Raw genomic sequence first — 21,142 nt, 5'->3', positions numbered from 1 at the left:
ACTCTGTGGTTATGGCCATTTGCATCCTGTCCAGGCTTCCCAAACCAGGCCTGCAGAAACTGTTCCCATTGCCCAGGATATAACAGTTCAATCCCTAGAGTTTCACTCCCCTCTGGTCCCTGAAGGTTATCTCATGCTATAGCCTTCTGGTCCCTGAGGGTTATCTCATGCTATAGCCTTCTGGTCCCTGAGGGTTATCTCATGCTACAGCCTTCTGGTCCCTGAGGGTTATCTCATGCTACAGCCTTCTGGTCCCTGAGGGTTATCTCATGCTGTAGCCCTCTGGTTCCTGAGGGTTATCTCATGCTACAGCCTTCTGGTCCCTGAGGGTTATCTCATGCTGTAGCCCTCTGGTTCCTGGGTGTTCTCTCGTGTTGTAATGCATGTGGCCTTGAGGGCCCAAGTCAAAAATTGTCAGTCATTGCCCCAGGCTGCAGCTCCATTTCCTGACAAAACCAAGCTATCAGCTTCTACATGGAAGCCTCTAGTGACAGACAGCACACACCAGCTCCTTCCCTTGGAGGAGGAGCCCTGTCTGTGGCCACACTTCTGCCTTGCTCAGCCCGCAGTGGGGTGTCACACATGCTTCTGGTTGTTGGTGGGTTACCTGGGGTCCCTGCTCCGTTTTGGCATCGAAGGGATCTCCAACTGGCCTCTTCTTGGCATACTCCACACTCCTCCTCACAAACTCCCCGTAGACCTGCTCTTCCACAAACACCCTGGAGGCTGCTGTGCAGCACTGGCCTTGGTTGAAGAACACTCCTTGGTGAGCACACTCCACCGCCAAGTCCACTGGGGGCCAGGGGAGGCGAGAGGAAGTGATTAAGTTGTTACGGCAGCCTGGCGACAGCTGCAACTCTAGTTGCCCCCGCAGGAAAACGGCCCCAGATGACTGCGCTTCAGAAACTAATTTTTCATTCTCAGCGCTTCCCAAAGCAGAGGATTTTAGATCCATCAAGTTCGAATTAAGTGAGTCCAAGAAGCAAGACTTCTCAGCGCCATTAACACGCCAATGGTGCAGATCTGGGACACTTTCCAGCTCGTCTGTCCATGGGACCCCCACCCCAGCTTTCCTGTCTGACCCTGGGGACAGTCTGGGGGACTGTACCCCAGCAGGGTTGTAACAGAACAGTCTCACAAGGCTCACAGTCCTCCACGAACCTCACCCCTGAGGCTGGGCCAGGGGCTAGGCTCAAACGCCACTGCTTAAGACACCAATTCATTTCCTGGTCCCTGGTGAGAGCCAGGGAAGATGAGTGAAGTGGCAGAATGGTGTGTGACACCCTGGACAGTATGTCAGGACTTAATTTTGGGGAATGGTGCTGCCTGGAGGAGGAGGCAGGAGGAAAAGGTGGTGGGTTTGGGGGGGGAGGGGCGGGGGAGGGCCACGCCCTGGAAAACCAGACCTTACACAGCTTGCTTCTGGCGCTTTGCTGTGGGGTTCGCTCCAGGGAGTGGACAGCAGGGGGGGACTCCGGCTATGGTGACCCAAGTACATAAAGCAGTCCTTGGTTCTTTGGGATGGGAGTTTGGGACCCCAAATGTGAGTCACAGTAGGAAACATATAAAAACTGTTCCACGTGACTGCAGCAGTGACGTTCCTCAGGCAAGAGCTGGGCAACCGCTCCCTACAGCCTCCCCAGTTTCCTTCCGCAATCCTCTCTCCCACTGAAAACCAGCTTTAGGGAAAGGAATGGCTACCACTCCTTCACGTGTCTGAGTGAGAAATTGTGCCAGTGTCATTATTTCTCAGGGCTATTTTTGATTCCGGTCTTATCTGAGTGTGAAATAGAAGGCTTTGTTCTCTGTGGCAGGGATTTCTGGCACCAGCGGACAGTGGAGGAGGCCGCGCTCTTCAAAGCCTAGGTGCTCTAAGGCCTTTGAGGAGTCATGCCTTTTGAGAAGTGACCTAGACATCAGGTGACCTAGCGGTCAGGTGACTGGATGCCCAGGTGGTCCTCTCTGCCCTCTACTGGGCATAGCAGCCAGTGATAACATACATTGCAATGTTGTGTCACACAGCTCTGGCAAGACCCTAGATGCTCCCTGCTGCTGTGCGGGTGGTTTTCCCAGGGAAGAGGTGACACGGGGGTGTTCTGAAAGGTCAGCAAGACTGTCCTCCAGCGTGTCAGGCCCAAGACAAAGAAGAAAGAAACACTTCGACTCTTTCAAGAGCCTAAGAACAAGCACCACAGTGATACTGACTTGAAGGATAGAAAAATAGATGCCCAGAATGGGAAACTTGCCTCCTCCTTCCCCAGCCCAGAAGGGCCCCTGCAGGAGGAACCGGGCTTGGTCTTGGGCTCCTCCCATGGCCTCTATCTCCTTAGGTGCAGAACGGTAAGCTTAGCCTTCAGGGGCACACCCTTTAGCATCTGTGAGCCACATGCCCCTCTCCCCTTGGTGTTCTTCCCTCCCATAGGCCTGGGCCTGAGGGGACAATGGGTGGCCCATCCCACTGTGTGAGTATGCTGCTCTTTTCATGGGTCCTGAACGCACACCAGGAAATGAGCAAAGACCGACGGCCCCGGTGACTCACGGTCGGCATCGGCACACACGATGCAGGGGTTCTTGCCCCCCAGTTCCAGTGTGACTCTCTTCAGGTTACTCCGGGAGGCGGCTTCTTTAACCAGCTTTCCGACCTTCAGGGTAAGAAGCAGGCTTTGTTGACTCTTAGACACAGTGAACTTGGCCCCAGGAGATGACACCTGCCTCAGGGAAGCACCCAGGCCTGGTGCCTCACATTGTCACATAGCCTGGGCTTCCCAGGCTGGCCACTGCCGCTGGGCACCTTGCTAGTGACAGCCAAGACTCTGCCAGCCCTTTGTGGAGGTCATGCTGATTCGAGGGGACTGTCAACTGGGGGAAACAGCAAATACGGCATGTGGCCAGTTCTCTGGAACCCTTTAAAGACTGAGCCCACCTTGGGAGGAGGAGGAAGGAGAGCTGGTAGCTGATATAGTGCTTCAGGACAACACTCACAAGCACTCTGACGGGGTCTCTCTGTGCCCTGGGTACACAGATAGAGGGACATCTGACCTACCATGACTCCTGACACATCCTGGTCAGACACAAAGAACCTCTGAGCTGGGAAAGACCCAGGAGACCAGAGCAGACCCCACAACTTAGATCTGGGTAGCTCAGAATGCACAGTGCCAAGACTGCTTAATGTTACGTGGGGAAATGGTGGCCATAGGCCATGATCTAATTTTGACAGGAATCTCTAAGCATGCTCACCCTGGCTGCCAAAGGGGAGCACAGAAGTGGGGTGGGTAGCAGGCTCCTAGCCAGACTAGATATCTCAGAGATGTCCATTTCTCCCATCATTCTGCTTGGCTTCTTTTTTATTGATTTTTAGGTGCTCTTCACATATGAAGGATATATAAACATTTAGAGAGCTACATGGAGTACGACTGGTTTTCTACCAGCCTGTTTATCATCTCTTAGCCTTAGTTATGATATTGTTTACTATACAGATGTCTGACATTTTTACTTTATCTTATCTCTCATTTATTTTTTTAAAGCTTCCAAATTCTATTAACTATTTATTTAGTTTGGGAACTGGAACAGTGACATTTTACTAATAGAACATAGTTAGGGTTAGAAAAAAAGAAGCAAATGGTATTTGAGCTTCTCAAAGAAATGCCTGTGGGTTCCAAATAACAGAGAGGCTGCTGTGCTTGCCAGCAGCTCACAAAGAGGGCTTACCTCTGTGGACCCTGTGAAGGCTATCTTGTTGATCTGTGGATGAGAGGAGATTGCTGCTCCCACGGTGGGCCCGAAGCCTGGCACGATGTTCACCACACCTGGAGGGAACCCGACCTGGGAGGAACAGACATGGGATCAGAGGATCAGAGGGGCAGCACCATCTACAGGGGTGGCGAGAGCTGTTTAAACCATGTCATGTCTCCAAGTAGAGCAGCATCCTCAAAGGGAAACTGGGCATCCGCATCAGGGGACCCCTCCTCTCCAATGAGCTGGCCTCCTAATCCAAGACAGGGTGCAAGCACTTAGGTGAATCGATGATCATCCTCCTCCTGGAAGAGCCTCTCATCCCAGCAGGGACCAGAGGCAAAGGTTCAGGAATGCCACTAGGTGGCAGCGGCCCTCTTGTATATGATGGCGTGTGTGTGTGTGTGTGTGTGTGTGTGTGTGTGTGTGTGTGTGTTGGGAAGAGTGTATGTGCACGTATGTGTGTGTGCTTGTATGTGTATATATGTGAACATGAATGTGCATATGTGAGAATGTGTCTTTACGGGCGTAAGAGAGCATGGGAACATGAAAGCATGTATGTGCATTTGTGAGAGAGCCTGGGTTTGTATGAACATATGAGTACAGAGTGTGTGGATGGATGCACCTGTATGCACCTGTATGTGTGTGAGAGATCATATGTGTGTCTGTGTGTGCATGTATGTATAAACATGTGAATATGAGAACATATGTGACTTGTGTGTGACTGTGTGTAACTATGTGTGTGTGTGTGACTATATATGTGGGTGTTGAGGGAAGGAGCAGTCCCTTGGTCACACACCCATCCAGATTGTCTATGCCCCTGCCAAGCCAGTGTTGGCTCTTACCCTGCTCCACACTCATCCAGGTAAAATGAGAAATCCTTCCCCTTGCTGGCCCCACCGGGCTCATCCAGGATTGGCAGGATGTTAGGGTTAGGGTATGGGTTAGGGTTAGGGTTAGGGTTAGGGTTAGGGCTAGGGCTAGGGCTAGGGCTAGGGCTAGGGCTAGGGCTAGGGTTAGGGTTAGGGTAAGGGTTAGGGTTAGGGTTAGGGTTAGGGTTAGGGATGCTGATTCTCCCATACTCACACTCATACAGGGCACGTATGAGAGACCTCCCCTTTAACAAGACTCCCACCAACCTAACGAGGTAGAAGGTGCTATTCCCAACACGGCTGGGTCTTGCCTATGTCTTTCTTTTGAAAATGCCCTTTTAGGGCAATGTTTGAATCTTTCATTTCCTAGGCATTAGTGTGTGACAGCTGTGACGCTGGGGTCCCAGAGCCTCTTTCATATGATAAAAGCATGTCCTGTGTGTTTATCAGGAAGGTGAGAGCTGCCGGATTCCAGAGGCCCCAGCTGCCCTCGGCAGTCCAGCAGGTACTTCCCGGCTGCCGCAGTCCGGCTGGGAACGGAACGAAGGGGCGGCCTTTCTTCCTGTTCTTTCTATCTTTGCTGTATGCACACCGATGATCGAACGGCTGAAATATGTTGCCAGGTGTGTCTGGCAGGTGTCCCTCCAGGCCACTGCTTCCCTGAGTTGTGGCTCCCTTGGGGTGGGGAGGACAGTGTGGAGGCTCTTGGGGACCTATGCACAGCTGCAGCTACCTCGCTAGCTGGCCAGGCCACCCTTCCCAGGGGAGGAAGGACCTTTTCACATCTCATTTCCCCCGAGGCCAGGACCTGTGGAGTTTGGGGCTCCCTTTTTTGGCCCCTCCTGCAAATGCTCTAGATAAAACAGTGCTAACTACCAGTTTGTGACTTAATGAGACAGACAGGATTGTGTTAGGAGCACGGGGAGGGGCAGAAGCTTCCAGATCAAATACCGCAAGCAAAAGCAGTCATGTCCTTCCCTCTGCACCATGAGCTGGTGGACACCCCCCCATCGCGGATTTTCATGGTTCCTAGCTTGTGGGTGTGGGGATCTATCCGGAATACATACTACCTTCTTTTCAGACTACTAACCTCTTTGATGAGAGAGCCAAGGTACAGGGCGGTGAGGGGTGTCTGCTCAGCAGGCTTCAGGACCACAGTGTTCCCGCAGCACAGGGCAGGAGCCAGCTTCCAGGCCAGCATCAGCAGGGGGAAGTTCCACTGTGCCAGAGCATGAGAAGGGGACCCTGAGGCTCAGGTCCACTGTGCCCCCAACCCGGAGCCCGCCTCCCTCTGTGGAGGACATCTCCTTTGCTTGGCTGAATCGGGCTTCCAAGGATAGCACTGGTGTGTGCAAGACTACAGGAGTCCAGTGCTTCTCAGGGGCCCCTAGAGATGCTGATGCAGGCTAGTTCTGTCCTGCGCTCCTTCCCATTCCCTCCAAAATGCTTGCCAAAGGGGTGGCATTTTCCTCGTCTCCTCTGTCCTCATTCACTCAGCTGCTGTGGAAGTGGGCCAGGACTTCCCAAACAAGAGAGGCAGCACTGAGTTCCCCAACCTGCACAGGTCTCAGCGGCCTCGGATCACAGGCTGTGCGAACGGTCCTGCTATCTGCCAGTGTGCTCCGCCTAGCCTAAGCTCCCACTCACCAGCCTTCCTCTGCTTCCTTCCAAGGAGGCGGCCAACCCGTGCCTTTGCCAGGCAGGTACCACTGCTTACAAAGCCCTCTTCCCTGCTGATCAAACTTTCTTATTTTCCAGCTCCAGTAAAGAGACTCTTCATCTCAGAGGAGCAGGCCACTCTGACCACTGTGCCGGAATCTATCATGCCTCCTGCCATACACCCTGAACCACCCTGGGCACCCTTATGCACAGAGCCCCGTGCCCCTAGCCTGCACTCAGTCCGTGGTGGTTGTGGTGGACAGAAACAGAGTCTGTGACTGTAAACTTCCATACTCACTGGTGTAATGGCCCCACACACCCCGATGGGCTCGTGCCTGGTAAAACACACAACGTTGTTATCTGGAAGACAGGTGACAGAGGGAAAGAATACAGTCATGGTGAAGGATTTCACAAGGGCCCACGTTGTTGGTGCACACCTTTAATCCCAGCACTTGGGAGGTAGAAGCAAGTGAATTTCAGGGAGTTCAAGGTCAGCCTGGTCTACATTGCAAGTTCCAGGACAGCCAGAGCTACATAATGGAAAGACCCTATCTCACAAAAACAAAACAAACAAACAAGCAAAAAACCAACCCCACAAGAAACAAACATAAAAGACTTTCACATGGAACGCTATAAGAAAGAAACGGAGAAGCCTGCAAAGGGGCCGGGTCTTATCCGTCACACAAAGAAGTGATTTGAGCTCTGTTCAGAGCAGGAATTGAGTTCCCCAGAGGAAGCCACCTGTTGCCATGTGGGGAGAGGGCAGTGGGAAGGATGCCCCACAGGGAAAAGGGCCTAGAGGGAGGAGCAGACAGACTCCCCAGTAGACCCAAGCGAGGCTCCAATCTATCCTAGGGGCTCACCTGTGGGGATGGTCCTGCCCTGGATTTTGTCTGCCCACCCGGCAAAGTATCTGAAGGTCCTAATGCAGCCCTCCAGGTCGACAAAGAAGGCTTGGAGGAATGGCTTCCCGGTGTCCATTGTCTCCAGAGTCTGCAAAAACAAGATGGCTCCTTTTGTAGACATGCTTTTCTTTTCTCTTCCGGTTGTTAAGTAGAGGGGTGCAGGGGAAAGCCCAGCCCTAGGGCAAACACTACACCTCAGTCTTACACACCACTTCAGAAAGCCTGCCTCTCCATTGAAATGGACCTGCCCCCTACCGGCAAGGACTGGCCAGCCTTTCTGCCTGTCTCCCTTGCTGCTCATTTGAAGGTGTGCTGGGTGCCAGCCACTCTGGCGTTTGCTCTTCCATCCAGAGCAGTCTCCACTGTACCATCCAGACATGCAAATCCGTGCACCCCAGGGAGCTTCCAGAAGTTTGGCTAAAAAGAGGGTGGCTTCTTCTAACCAAAGAGAAAGGGAAGGCGTTGTTGGCTTTGCCTTCTCAGCTGAGCGGGTTAGTGTGGCAGTGGAAAGAATGACTAGAGTTCAGGAGGGTCAAGCCACCACCACAAAGATGCAGTGCTCTCCAAGCGGGCTGCAGGCCGGATGCGGAAACAGAGCAGGGAGGGCAAGCTGGCGGGGCTAGGCGGTCACCCAGGCCACGGTGCCCCTGCTCAATATTGGGATTCTTTTCTATTTCTAGCCTGGGTGAAAGAAACCCCTTTGTCTCTTCACACAGGCAGCCCTGTGGAGCGCTATGCTGAAACCTCCAGTTATCCAGCTTCACAGGAAGTGTCCACCGGATCCTGATTGTGTTGCCTAGGGCTGGATTCCTGCTGAAGTGTCTATGGGACTAGAGGATGCTGGAGAGAGGAAGGGAGGAGCCTCCTCATTCCTTACCCAGGGTTTTATCCCCAAAGCACTTGCCTATGTCGTATGGCATGCTGGTTGTCTCTGTTTCCATTAGAAGACGAAGGGGCAGACAGGCTAGCAGGGCCCAGTGACTCCCTCAGGCTAGCCAGCCAGCCAGCACTGATGTCCAGCCATCTCAGCCAGCACTGGTTAGGCGGCTGTCCCTAGGTATTTGGAAGGCTTAAGATATTCAGGGCTCTTCTGTCTGACCTTTGCTTCTTTCTCTGTGTGTGGTACATGCATGTGTGTACATGTTCATGTGTGCGTGGACACATGTGCATATGGGTGTGTACGCATCTAGAAGCTTCCTCAATCACTGGCCACCTTATTTTTTGAGACAGTCTCTCCTTGAGCCTGGAGTTCACTGATTTAACTAGACTGACTGGCTGGTAAGCTCCAGGGTTCCCCTGTCTCTATCTCCCTACATCTGGGATTTACAGGTACATCCTGTCATGACTAGCTTTTTAAATGATGCTAAGGATCCAGACTCAGGTCTTCATGTCTGTGCAGCAAACACTGTTAACTGAGCCATCTTCCTAGTCAGAGGAGCCATCTGCCCTGGCTGATGCTGGCTGAGCCCCCCAATGTCTTCCACCTCAGTTACATGCTCATGACAGCATTTCCACCCTCTTGGGGCTGATATGCGAGTTAATGGAATCAGGGAACACAACACTCATGTAAACAACCCACTGCAATGCAACCGTCCAGGTGCTAATGCAACCGTCCAGGTGCTCAGCTTCCTCTTCAGCACTGGACAAGTGCATGGTGATCCTCAATACGACTCTGAGGAAGAAGGACTTGGACTTTCTTAAGATGACATATCTTGGTTAGTTCTGACTGAGGCCTGCGTCATACCCACAGCATCAACCATTTGGAGGCCAGCGTGACACCCAGTACCCTGTACCTTTGGCCCCTGTGGATTGTCATCCAAGTTGGCACCTTCATTTCCTGAGGAGAAACCTAGCATTTTCAAGAATGTCCAAAGGCCCCCAGCTCTGTGAAGTTCCCAAGAGCCTGCGCACACCTGTGCATGAAGCCACAGGTCTGTCTGTTCTTGGGTCCTTGCTGTGATATGGCAAGGGAGAGGACATAGATGGATCATTGTGGGAAAGTTTGCGACATGGCAACCGTCTGTCTCTCATCCTGGATTTCTACGTCTGGCTGGGTGGCCTTGGACAGGGCACTAGCTTTTTCTGGGCCCTAACTTCCTGACTTTAAAATGAGATAGTACACACTACAAGCCCAGAGCCTACAAATCAGCTTCTTGGAGGGCATTCAATAAGCATTGCCCACAGATTCTTAAATCCTTAACTTAGGCAAGATTGCTTAGTAGAGCAATAGCTTGAAATTTCTAGGTTGGTTGTAAAGTATCTGTACAAACAAACTCAGTTCACAATACACTTAGACAGCAAGTTCTTTAAAGGGAGGGGAGGCTAAGGAGATAGCTCAGTTGGTAAAGGGCTTGCCTTCCAAGTATGAGGGCCCGAGTTCAATCCTCAGGACCCATGTTTAAGAAAAGCCAGGTATGGTAGCACAGTCTTGTAATTCCTGCATGAAAATGGCTGCTGAGACAGGTCCCTAGGGCTCACTGGTCAGCAGGCCTTGCCTAGTTAGTGAACTCCAAGCCAATCAGAAATTCTATTTAAAAAACACACAACAACAACAACAACAACAACAACAAAAACTAAGTGTGTTGCTCCCGTGGAACAGCACACACACACACATTGAAACACGTGCATGTGTATCTACATTCACATGTTGTGCTGGCTAGTGTTTTGTGAGCCTGACATAAACTAGAGTCATTTGGGAAGAAAACGCCTCAGTTGAGAAGATGCCCTCCTCATCAGAGTGGTGGGGGCATTTCTGGATTAGTGGACGATGGGGAAGGCCCACAGCTTACTGTGGGCAGTGTTGCAGTGCACAGTTAATCCTGGATGGTGTGAGAAAGCAGGCTGCGAAGCCATGAGGAGCAGGCCATTGGGCATCACACATCCACAGCCTCTGCCTCAGCTCCTGCCTCCAGCTCCTGCCTTGAGTTCCAGTCCTGACTTCCTCCGTGATGGAGTGTGACCCGAGAGCTGTAAGCTGAAATAAACCTCCTCAAGTTGCTTTTTTGACGTGGCGTTTTTATGACAGCAATAGAAACTCTAAGACACATGTGCATCCTCACATGCACAAAAAAAAAAAAAAAGAAGAAAAAGATGAGGAGGAGGGAGAGGAGGAGACTGGAGTTAGAGGATTGAGCTTGAGGAATCAAATGTTAGCGCCTGACAGAAACAGATGGCTGTCCTGTGACTTACCGCTGTGGTTCAAACACGAGCCACCTCAGCCACTCCCAGGCTTACTCTCCCCAGCGTACTAAGAGAAAAATGCCCCTTCTGAAAGATGAATGCGTCTCGGCATTCAGAGGCTGCAGGACAAGAAAGTTCTGGGATGGCTTCCCCGATGCCAGTATGCTCAGACTGCAAACAAGGGTCGGGAAATGGCACCTAGGTTGAAAGGTTGGTCTTCCATGGGGTGGGGGAGCTATTTGACACCTAGGTAGATGAGCACCCAAAAGTCTACAGCTTGGGCCCAGGGTGCCTCAACAGAGCTGGAAAACCACGAGTCACCGAGGCCCCCACATCTGTTTCCAAACTTTGAACACAGAGTAAACACCCAGCTCCATCAAAACCACTGAGCTGGCCAGAGAATATGACAGAATAAAGCACTTTGTGGCTCGAAAAGGCAGGAAACCATATCAAGGTAGAGAGGGAGGGGCGCCTTCCTGTGATGTGGTCAGAATTTTCAAAGCCGTATTTCCCAGTCATTCTTGGGTCCCTTTAATGTTGTGGCCAAGAGCTGGATCTTATTTCTTGTGGGCAAGCAGGTTGCAGCGGCAGGAGCGATGTGCCGGGTGCTGTCCCTAGTCCTCCCACCTGTGGCTGTTGGCTACCAAAGCGCTGCCGTGCCAGGGTGATGGGGCAGGCTGCAGAGGAAGGTGGCCTTGCCCGGGGTGCACCACGGATGGTGCCGACACTTGAGGACTGGGTGGGGAGGGTTGCCCAGGGCACATCCTCTTGAGCCTGCTATTAGTGCTCACGGACATTGCAGACTGATGAGCTCATGCGGGGGAAAACAGAAATGTTTTTGAAAAAGCCAGTTTGGCAGCTTGAACAGTGCGGCTGGTTTTCGGTGCAGGAAGAAAGCCTAAGCTCTCTGGAGCTTTTACCCTGGGAGGGAGCTATACTCACTCAGATTCAGTCCTGGGAACAGGAGGCCTAGCAACTGGGAGGAAGGAAACAGTGCTCAGGCTATCCACAGATCCCTCTCAAGGAGAGCTCCCCTAACCCCAAGGAGCACACTCAGGACACAGGCAGTTCAGTGTCCTGCCTGATACCGTTCTTCAAAAGGGTTTTCAACATCGAAACCATTTTTCTAAATCAAAGACTGAAAAGGAGATGTTCCTTCCTACAAAATGGGCCTCAAGGTTTGAAACAAAAATTTATCCAAGAAATTGAACTGTACAACAGCTAGAGTGAAGGTTGTGATGGTTTCAAGCTGAGGGGCCGGTGATACAGCCTTGGGGCAGGTGCTTGCCACCTGACCTTGGGAGCCAACTCCTAAAAGTTGTCCCTTGACCTCCACAAATGCAAGCGTGCACACACACACACACACACACACACACACACACACACATTCCCAACACATAATGACTAAAAGCATTTAAAAAGCAAAAGACTTTGTATGGCCCAGTGATGTCTTCTGGTCATCTACCTCAGGACCAAAGGAGGGCTGAATCTTGTTGCAGTGCAAGCTTACAACTTATTAAGGCCTTCCCTGCCTGGAAGCATTTGTGTCCTGCCCATGGGTAGGCAGTTTTGCTATCCATGTCCTTATGTCCTAGCAGAGGAGCTAAGGTCTCTAAGTTACTGCTCAGCAGAGAGGCGAGCAGCTTGGGTCAGAGCCTAGGGTTCTGTAGCATCAACGTGATGAGTGCTATTATTTATAATAACTACTTATGCTGGGGACCCTGCTGACTTCAAATGCCCCCCCAATACTTGGATATCACTATCTATGGCATTTTACCTGAAGAAAATAATCTCAAGCAGTAAAAAAAAAAAACCCAGCATATAATCAGTAAGTGGCACAGCTGGGATTTGAACCCAGACCTATTGGCCTTCTATAATCAAGTCTTGTCCTTGCCAATGTTATGGAGTTGTTTACCACTCTCCAGTTCAGGGGTGACACAGGAATGCATTTAGATAATACAAGGTCCTGGATTTTCTATAAACAGTGTCATTTACTTTAATAATTCAAACAGAAGGACCACAACCAACTCATTCAGTCTGTGGTCTCATGCATATTCTACGATGCCTGAAAACTTCAGGTAGTGCCTCATCCCTAAATACATACTGCATTTTTTCCCTTATTAAGTTGCTACAATAAATCTTAGTTTATAAGTTACCAAAAGAGATGAGAAACAGCAACTAATAAATGAAATTACAATAGCTCATTGCAATACAAGGTCAATTGCTTATTTCTAGGATTTTTCCATGTAACATTTTCGAGCTGGTGGGTGTCTCTGATAATGAAACCTCAGATAAGGGGAGACTAGCATAACTATGATGAGGTTATATTTATGTTTGCAAGGAACGTAATGTGGAAAAGAAAACAATTAATACATAAATGTCTGGGCGAGGTCAGGTGAGCTCAGCCTTTAGTGACCAGCTGTGAACGTCCCTAGACTGGGAACCATTGAGACGGGGAACTTCCTTTATACAGCTTGGCCAAGAAGCTGAGCTGCAAGGGAGAAAGTCTGACTTCAAGATGAAATGGATAAAGTCCTGAGGCATCCCAAGACCAAACAGACCCATGGACACACAACACAAGCACCTCAGACGTTTCCAGCCGCACCGCACGGGGATAGGCGCCCCCCACCCCCGTGAGGGGAATAGTGAGGACTGTCCCCCAACACCTGCCCGGTGCCTGTACTCACTGCCAGGATCGCACGGTCCCTTTCCACAAGATCGGCCAGCTGTTGCAGCAACTGGCCTCGCCTCCGGGCATCCAGCTGGCGCCACGGTGAGCCCCGCTGGAAGGCAGCTTGTGCGGCCTCCACGGCCTTGTCCACATCGGGCTGCACGGCAGAACAACAGAGAGAGTGTGTCGCTTTACATGTGTCTGAGGGCACAGAAGACAGCAGTTGCCTTGCTGTGGAGCCAAGGAAGGATGGGCAGTCCAAGGCTTCAAGCCACAAGTTTTTAAATCCTTTGCATGACTGGGGTCTTCCAAGTATTTTTTTTTCTTTACATGATAAGTCTTTAAAATATTTCTATAATGGCCAAATATTAATGTTTTATAGAGTCATTGACTTCAGTTCTAAAGGACTTTTCAGGGCAATGAGGCGATACCTGAGCTGGCATAAGTGTTTGCTGTGAAAGGCTAAAGATCCAAGTTCAAGACCCAGGACCCACAGTGCAAAGAGAGCTCCCGAAAGTTGCCCTCTAACCTCCCAGTGAACACACAGGAATGTGTGCAGGCACACACATACTACTAATAAAAATACTAAAAAGATTTTCTATGTGTCAGCTCCATTTCAACACACATAGAAACCACCGTTTCCACACCAAATGTACTTATGGAAGAAAAACAGCCACGGGTCTTTGCGATTGTGTGTGTGTGTGAGTGTGTGTGTGTGTGTGTGTGTGTGTGTGTGTGTGTGTGCTGAGAATTGAATTGAAGCCTTGCAATGGGCTAAACAAACCTTCCACTACTGAGCCTTGCCCCCCTCCATCTTTTCAAAGAACAGAAGGGAGAGGTATGCAGAGAGCCACCTGTACTCATTTCAGGAAAATCTGGCTGCTGATAGGCAATGTCTCACCCTGCCCCGAGCCTGTCTCTCTAGGTAAAGTGACAGGTAGTTGATGAGGACCCCAGTTAGAAGTCTCAGCCAAGACCATCACCAAAGCCTTCATGGAATGAGGGCATGCTTTAGCAAGGGAAATGTTGGATACTGTGGTTCTCGTCCTGGCTCCTGAGGGGAGGCCAGGGCCTCTTCTGCTGCAAGGGATGGGTAGCCTCTGGCTCTGGGTGTATGGAGTAAAATGTTTATCCAGGTGATGGGAGGAACCAGACCCTGCCACCCGGTTCCCACTTTCCTCCTGGGGTTTATCAACCATACACCCCTTTCCCTCCCAGTTTCCTCCCTATTTCTTTGCTTTTCAGTGTAAGGGACCACAGGGATCTGGGTCTATCTATGCCTGTGAGCCACTGGGCTTCCTGCCCATACAAAAGTTGTCACTTGCGGAAGAAAATCCCAGTCTTCTTCACCCACTTGGCCTCACCGATGCACACAGTAAGGACGTGTGTGTATCAGCAGGTGTGATGGTACACACCTCTAACCTCAGCGCGTGGGAGGGGGAGGCAGGAAGACCAGGAGTTGGAGGCAAGACTGCGCTAAATAGTGAAAACAGCCTCAAGAAACCAAGGGCTGAGGGTGTTGCTCAGCACTGGAGTGCTTACCCAGCATGCAAAGAGGCCTGGGGTTGACCTGCAACACCCCACTCTTCCCCACCCCCAATATGTAGCCTCTGTAGTCCCAGGAAGATCTGTGAAAGCCTAGGAATTTTCCGCTAGCCCGGAATTAGTGCAAGACAGTATCTCAGAATGGGGGGGGAGTGAAAGAAGAGGGGAATGAAGGAAGGGAAGAGAATGTGGGGGGGAAGGGATGGAGCAGGAGGGAGGAAAGGTGATGGAAGGAAGAGAGGGAGAGAAACAGGAAGGGAAAGGGGAGGAAGAGAGGAAGAGAGGGGATGGATGGAGGGAGAGAGGAAGGGAAGGAGGAAGGGAGAAAGGCAGGCAATCCATCCAGTGCCCTGGTAGCTAAGCAGACAGTCATGTTTTTCTTCCCTCTGTAGGAGGTTGTTACCCTAATCATCTTTTCTTTAGAGGCCTTTCTATTTAAAACACACTTTATGACCTTGAAAGGTAAAAACAGATACAAGCTGAAGTCACTCCATGTCTGTGTGATAAAGGAGACCTTACACCAGGGTAAAGGTCTACAGAGACTACAGTCTCTCATGATCGTGTGTGTGTGTGTGTGTGTGTGTGTGTGTGTGTGTGTGTGTGTCCACTAGCAGAGAAACCAAGCAGTCATGTGACATATTAACACCCCCAGGACCATTTGGGAGCATTCTCCTCCCTCCAGTCCCCCCCTTTTAAGTGTCTCCTGCCAGAATGCTACTTTTGGTGAAACACACCAGCAGGAAATGCCTTCTTGAGAGATTCTTTAATGCTTGCAGGTTGGAATAATTGATAAAAACCTTCCCTTGAGCTGCGTGATGAAGACAGCTGAGGTCATCCTCAGAGATGGAGGAACATCCATCAAAGATGGTGACTCTGCTCAGAGGACCATCTGTAATTGATCCCACGCTAGGCTGTGTCTGAGCTGCACATACCGACGGGCTGCTGCGGTTGCCCTGGGCCTACCTGGAGGTGGGCCCACGTGTCTTACAGCCACGCCACACAGCTTCCTCAGCCTTCCCTCTCATCGAATTACTGGGGAAGGGGGAGGAGACCCACCTTATCGCCTTCTTCCACCTCACAGATTTTCTCTAGAGTTGAAGGGTTATATGTGGCAAACTTTTTCCCACTCTTGGATTCATGCCAGTCGTTGTTGATAAATATCTAAGCGGGAAAGGAAGTGCAACAAATTAGGTTTAAATCAAAATCATACAATTGCAACATGCTGAGGATCTTAGGTAACGTCTTGTCTGCCTTCTTCCCCACCCCCTCCCCTGAATGTCACAGAACACAGAATCACACGAAGCAACCGATGGGGAATGGCCTCACAGTTAGAACCAGTTTGACATAATTAATCTAAAGTCCTTTGGAGTTATTTTTCTAAATTATGTCTTTGTTTGAAGCAATAGCATGGGCTTGCCGAGGGACTGATGAAGTCAATGGTTACAAGGAGTATGCACATTGAAGCTGGCCTGGTGGTAGGGCTTTAACAGAAGGGTGGGCAGGCTTGCGTACATACAATCTGCCAGGTCCCGAAAGGCTGTAAGCTATGCACACCCCTTCCTCCTTCCAAGCAAGACCCCCAGGACCTAGGCTTATTCGAGATCATCCCATAACATCTTAGACTTCTTAAGCCACATGGTGGCTTGGTCTCTGAATCTCTTTTACAGAGTTGGAAACCTTGCTGGGGCCTTTTACAAAGTCAGTTTAGGAACAGAGTTAAATATCTGGGTTAGAAACATTTTAGATTATGTTAACGGTGTAGAAAACTGCCATTTATATCCAGAAATAAGTAGTTCACATCTCACGGAGGCCTCAAGTATTCAAAACACAGCTAAAAATACAATATTTAGGAAGAATCAGTGTGCTGAGACCCATTCTACTTACTGGGACTTTTTTCTAAGCTCTAATCACCTTTAGAAGTTGTGGCTTTGGGTGGCTGGAGAGATGGCTCAGTGGTAAAGAGCACTGGCTGCTCTTCGCAGTATCAGGGTTCAATTCCCAGCACCCACGTGGCAGCTCACAAGTGTCTGTAGCGACAATTCTAGGGGATCTAACACCCTCACACAGACATACACGCAGGCAAAGCACAGATACACATGAAATAAAAATAAAAAAGATGTGGCTTTTGGAAAGAACCAGAAATGGAGGGGGCCCATAGCATACAAAGCAGACTCTGATGGCATAAAAGGCCTGCCAGCCACCAGGGCAGTCACAGTTTCTGCAGCTTCCGGAGCCCCATGCATGCAGCCCACCCACAGAAAAGGCAGCCATGTGCCTGCCTGCATTCTGCAGCCTAGACCATATCACAAAGCTATGTAAGTGAGTAAAATGATAATAATAACAATACGTTTTTTCACTGTGAGGCTACTTTCAATGATGGGAGTCAATTCATTTGGGACAGGACAATGCCCTGCTAATAGCAGAGTAACCATGCCCTGAGAGTGTGGCTTGGTTGCCATTGTCTCAGACTTCTCTTGTATATGTTTCGAAGCAGAAGGAAACCAACCCAGGCTACCTCTGGAGTGAAGCTCAAACATCAGGCAAGCTTTGGCCAGACAGGTGAGCAGAGGCTAATCCAGACCCTCAATATGGAGTTTGGAGCTGAGAGCACGAAGTTCCAGTCCTGTATACCCATCCAGCTTCTGGAAGCTCAGAGCCTTCCATGTGAGGCCATGCCCCCAGGGAAGCACGCGAGGAAAAGGCCTGGCTACAATTACAGGTTTATTCTTCCAGCTGAAACCAAACCCAAGAGTTCACTTTTGCCGTGCAGCAAGTAATTACTCGGCAACAGCGAGAAATTAATAAGCAGGGAAGGAAGGAGTTAGTGCGGGGAGGAAAGTGAAGCCAGCAGCAGGCCCATTTGAAGGAAGATGAAATTTCGTCGGTTAGATAATAGAGACTGTCAGTGAAAATTGCTGATTCTAGGTCCTTCCTGGTATCAATTCCAAGGGGGAGGGAAAATGAGAAGGTGGTAAAACAGAGTCTAAATAGCAGGGAATGGAGGCAGATTGCAGTGATCAGATGTCTGCTACATACACCTCATCTCTAGGCATACTCTTTATATATATATGTATATACTTGGCCGTTCCTGACATTGATGCTTAGACCTTGAAAACCATCTACCTCAAATAAAAACTCCAGCCCAGTTGACCTTATTTCTGCATCTCAGAGTTTCTCACTGATTTCTTTATCCTACTAGTAAGTGATCTTGTAAGTGGTTCCCACTGCTGGTTTTCTTTCCACCAAAGCACCTCATAAACACAAATGAAGAAACAGTCCTGGGCGGGGCTCACCACTGATGCTGGCTGGATTGTGAATCATAAGGTACTAGCTGACAGGTCTTCGTTGACGTGTGAACCGGTGGGAACAGGGCATTATTGAGATATAAGGCTAAAAATATACTATGGGGTGTAAATAGATTTCATATTTCACCAATGGACCTGGAAGGCCAGTGCTCGAGACGGTAAGGGTGATAATCACAAAAGAGAATGTTGCTGGCATTATTTCCATCAACTTCCATTGGACTCAGCTAAATTCAAAATGACTGCATTCCCAGGAGATTTGGGGGAATTTCACTTTCATGAAAGAGATGGTAAAACTTTGTATTTTGATGAATTAAGACACTAGAAAGAGAACCTCTGCTGCTGGAAGTGGGTCCCTGAAATGGAAAAGGCTGCCATCCTCTAACGATCAGTACGTGGATGCCCCCCCACCCTCCCTCTCCTCACCAGAATCTCACTCCACATGAACCTGTGCCCAATATAAAAATCTGAGGACAGATGAAGTAGCTTTGATAAAGTCACCTTTCTGAACACTGGTAGACAGTCCTGCCGCGGCCTGGGCTTAAGCCGGTCCTCCATGTTAGAGAAGCCCAGTGAGTCAGGAAAACTGCGCACACCCTTGCTGGCTCGAATACTACACAGCCTACTGTTTGTCCTGGGCCTGGACTCTGCTCTTCAGCATCTTTGGCTCCATTACTTAGTCCAGGGCACCCCGATGGTACCAAGCTCGCCTTGGCCTTTTAATTGTTAGCAGAGGGCTCCGCAGAGGTGCTCAAGGAGCAAGAAGGAAGCAGGCAGAAACAATAAGGGGTGGAAGGTGTAGCCAAACATTCGGCAGTCGGAGAAAGAATCTCCTGGAACCTTCCAAGGATCCCACCTCTCAGTCCCCTGCATCTCCCCAGGTTTCTGTGGCCTCCGTCAGACACACCAGCACCTTCTATCCGCAAAGGGGGAGGGGGACTGCTCAGGATAGCAATCTCTCCCCTGAGGATCTCCCAAGACCCTCTCGTAAAAGCTACACCGATACCTTTAAAGTGTTCAGGGATTCACCTAGAAAGAGGCAAACTTTTCCTGACCTGTAGCCAGACTGTTGTGGGAGGACTCAAGATACTAAGCAAGGGGACAATCCTGTTCATTTTCTGGTGGCTGTGGTGTTTTACAGAATTGTAAAAGCAAAACAAAACAGTCACCACCAGAACAAAAACCCCATCACAGTGTGGGTCTGGAAAGCGAAGCCATTATTCCTCCCTTTCCTAGAGCTGGTGTTGGAATTCTCCCTCTAAGGCTGAGCCAATTGAGGAAACTACATTCAAGAAACTTCCAGTCCTCCCAGGGCTGGGCCTGCCTTGATCACAGGGCCTTCCTTGGGAAAACAGCTCGTGTGAATGTCATGCAATTTATATGTCGGCATGGCCAACTTTGGGAATTAAGTGCCAACCCATCAGGGTCTGAAGGCCACACATAGTGGCCTGCCACTTTGCCTTTTGATTAAAATTATTCCAGAGGGGTAATTGCTACTTTTGAAAATAAAATTGATGAAGGTGGTTTCTAAGCATTGTGACAGCTGGAGTCAGGAACTATGGATAAGATGTGCAAATAAGATGGGTTGAAGTTTCCAGACCCGAAGCCAAAAGCTGCCCTGGATCTGAGGCCCTCCGATGCCCTGCATCCAGCAGGCACAGAGCAGTGCATCGAGAGTTTACAGCTATTCTTCCTCCAGGATGGACTCTGCCCTGTCCCCCCCCACACACACACACATCACCATTGTCCCTGTAGCTCACAGCAGGTGTCTGCCTGGTCCAGCCTCCGGAGAAGGGCAGACGCCACTACTCCTGGGCACTAGCTGTGGCCTTGTTCGTCCTGCAGCTCATCATCAGTGCTCTCCGTCTCCCCTCTCCTGCTGGACTGGTAAACTTGGTTCAGGCTGAGCACACTGAAGGTACCAGGTCCTTCTCCCATTGCCCAGGAAGACCTACTTCCCAGCTGCAGTTCCCAATGGGGCTCATTCTTGAAACTCATCTTTGGGCCCTCAGGTACCTCTAGCCCTCCCACTGCCTAGGGCCTTCAGGTCAGAAATCCCTCTGTAAAGAAGTCATGGCGCGCCCTGTCACTGTTCCGAGCACCAACACTCAGAGCGGGCGATGGCCCACCCAGGCACATCGTGGCCTCTGCAGGCTGCAGCTCCGGAACTTCGGAGCTTGCGGAGTTGTACTCTTGCTCCTCAGATTTTGAGGCTTAGATCTCCGAGCCAGAGGCCGGGGTTCCCACTCTGGGTGCCCCCCCCCAACAAAGTGAAGTTTCCGAGGAGTCAGACCCCACCAGCTAGCTCCCAGTGGACTCCCAGCAGGGTTGTCTCCTGGTCCTGGCTCTCCCTACCAGACTGCTGGGCGGCGCGGGAGTCCGAGGTCGTCGGGTCCAAGAGGGAGCCCTCCTCACCTTGGTGAACTTAACCTCCAAGTTGCGAATGGGTCGCGGCAGGGCAGGAGGTTTCCCATCCGATTGTCCATTTTCCACAGCCCCGTTGGTGGTGGCCATGGCTGGTCTGCTCTCCACGACCCGAAGCGTCCGAGTCTCAGACGCACCGACTCTGCCTGGGCGGTGCGCAGCCTGCTCCGGGTGACAGCTCCGCGCCTTTATGCAGCGCCCCACGCCTCCCGCCCAAGGGGGCCGCCTAATTGGCTGCAGGACAGAGGAAGGGAGGGCGGGCGCTGGAGGGGAGGAGGGGACCGGGCAGCCACAGTCACCCCTCCCGCGGCCCCTGTCCCTGCGGGAGCAGGACGGTCCCGGTCCGACCTCGGACCGGATCCCTCTGTGCGTTGCAGGGAGGCCACCACGCTGCGGGCTTCTGCCGCCCTGGAGGCTGCCCTTCCGCGAGCTCCGAGAGCGACTTCAGGGCGGCCGGGAACTCGCCGGACTTCGGACACCAGTAAGGGCAGGGAGCTGTCGGGCAGCGATCGCGGTAACAGGTCCCTCTCCCGGAAATCAGGAGACTTTTGCCCAAGGCACCTGTGGTCCCCGCTCTTGCCCAACTTTGGCAGGAGTGAGCGCTCGCTCTGGGGCCCTACGCGGAGCCCGAATCTGGGCGTCGTGCGACCAACACCCATCGCTGCCTCAGCTTGGGGTCCAGTAGCCAGATGCCCGAGGTCCATCTGCCCAAGCTAGGGGCGCCAGCGACCGGCGTCCACTCTGAGTCGGGCTGGCAGAGAACTTCTTCATAGGCAGGACGTAAGGCAAAAGCTAGGCGACAGCTCTTATGCACCGCACTTGGGAGCCTTGCAGCTGCTGGTCCTCTGGTCT

General features: G+C 51.1%; 1 protein-coding gene across 1 annotated transcript in view; it reads right to left on the bottom strand.

The window, feature by feature from the left end:
- Positions 1–20,470, bottom strand: part of Aldh1a3 (aldehyde dehydrogenase 1 family member A3) — a 33,373-nt gene extending 12,903 nt beyond the window's left edge. The window contains exons 1-9 of the mRNA XM_005084425.4: positions 20,282–20,470; positions 15,621–15,725; positions 13,036–13,176; positions 7,127–7,256; positions 6,562–6,623; positions 5,695–5,823; positions 3,709–3,822; positions 2,540–2,642; positions 608–792 (exon numbers count right to left, since the gene is read on the bottom strand). Of these exons, the coding sequence (XP_005084482.1) occupies positions 608–792; positions 2,540–2,642; positions 3,709–3,822; positions 5,695–5,823; positions 6,562–6,623; positions 7,127–7,256; positions 13,036–13,176; positions 15,621–15,725; positions 20,282–20,380 (1,068 nt within the window). The 5' untranslated portion in view covers positions 20,381–20,470. The remainder of the gene's footprint in view (positions 1–607; positions 793–2,539; positions 2,643–3,708; positions 3,823–5,694; positions 5,824–6,561; positions 6,624–7,126; positions 7,257–13,035; positions 13,177–15,620; positions 15,726–20,281) is intronic.
- Positions 20,471–21,142: the final 672 nt, after the last annotated feature.

The sequence above is a fragment of the Mesocricetus auratus genome, unplaced genomic scaffold, assembly GCF_017639785.1.
Source record: "Mesocricetus auratus isolate SY011 unplaced genomic scaffold, BCM_Maur_2.0 Super-Scaffold_4256, whole genome shotgun sequence".
Lineage (NCBI taxonomy): Eukaryota > Metazoa > Chordata > Mammalia > Rodentia > Cricetidae > Mesocricetus > Mesocricetus auratus.
This window is presented reverse-complemented; position numbering and strand designations above follow the sequence as displayed.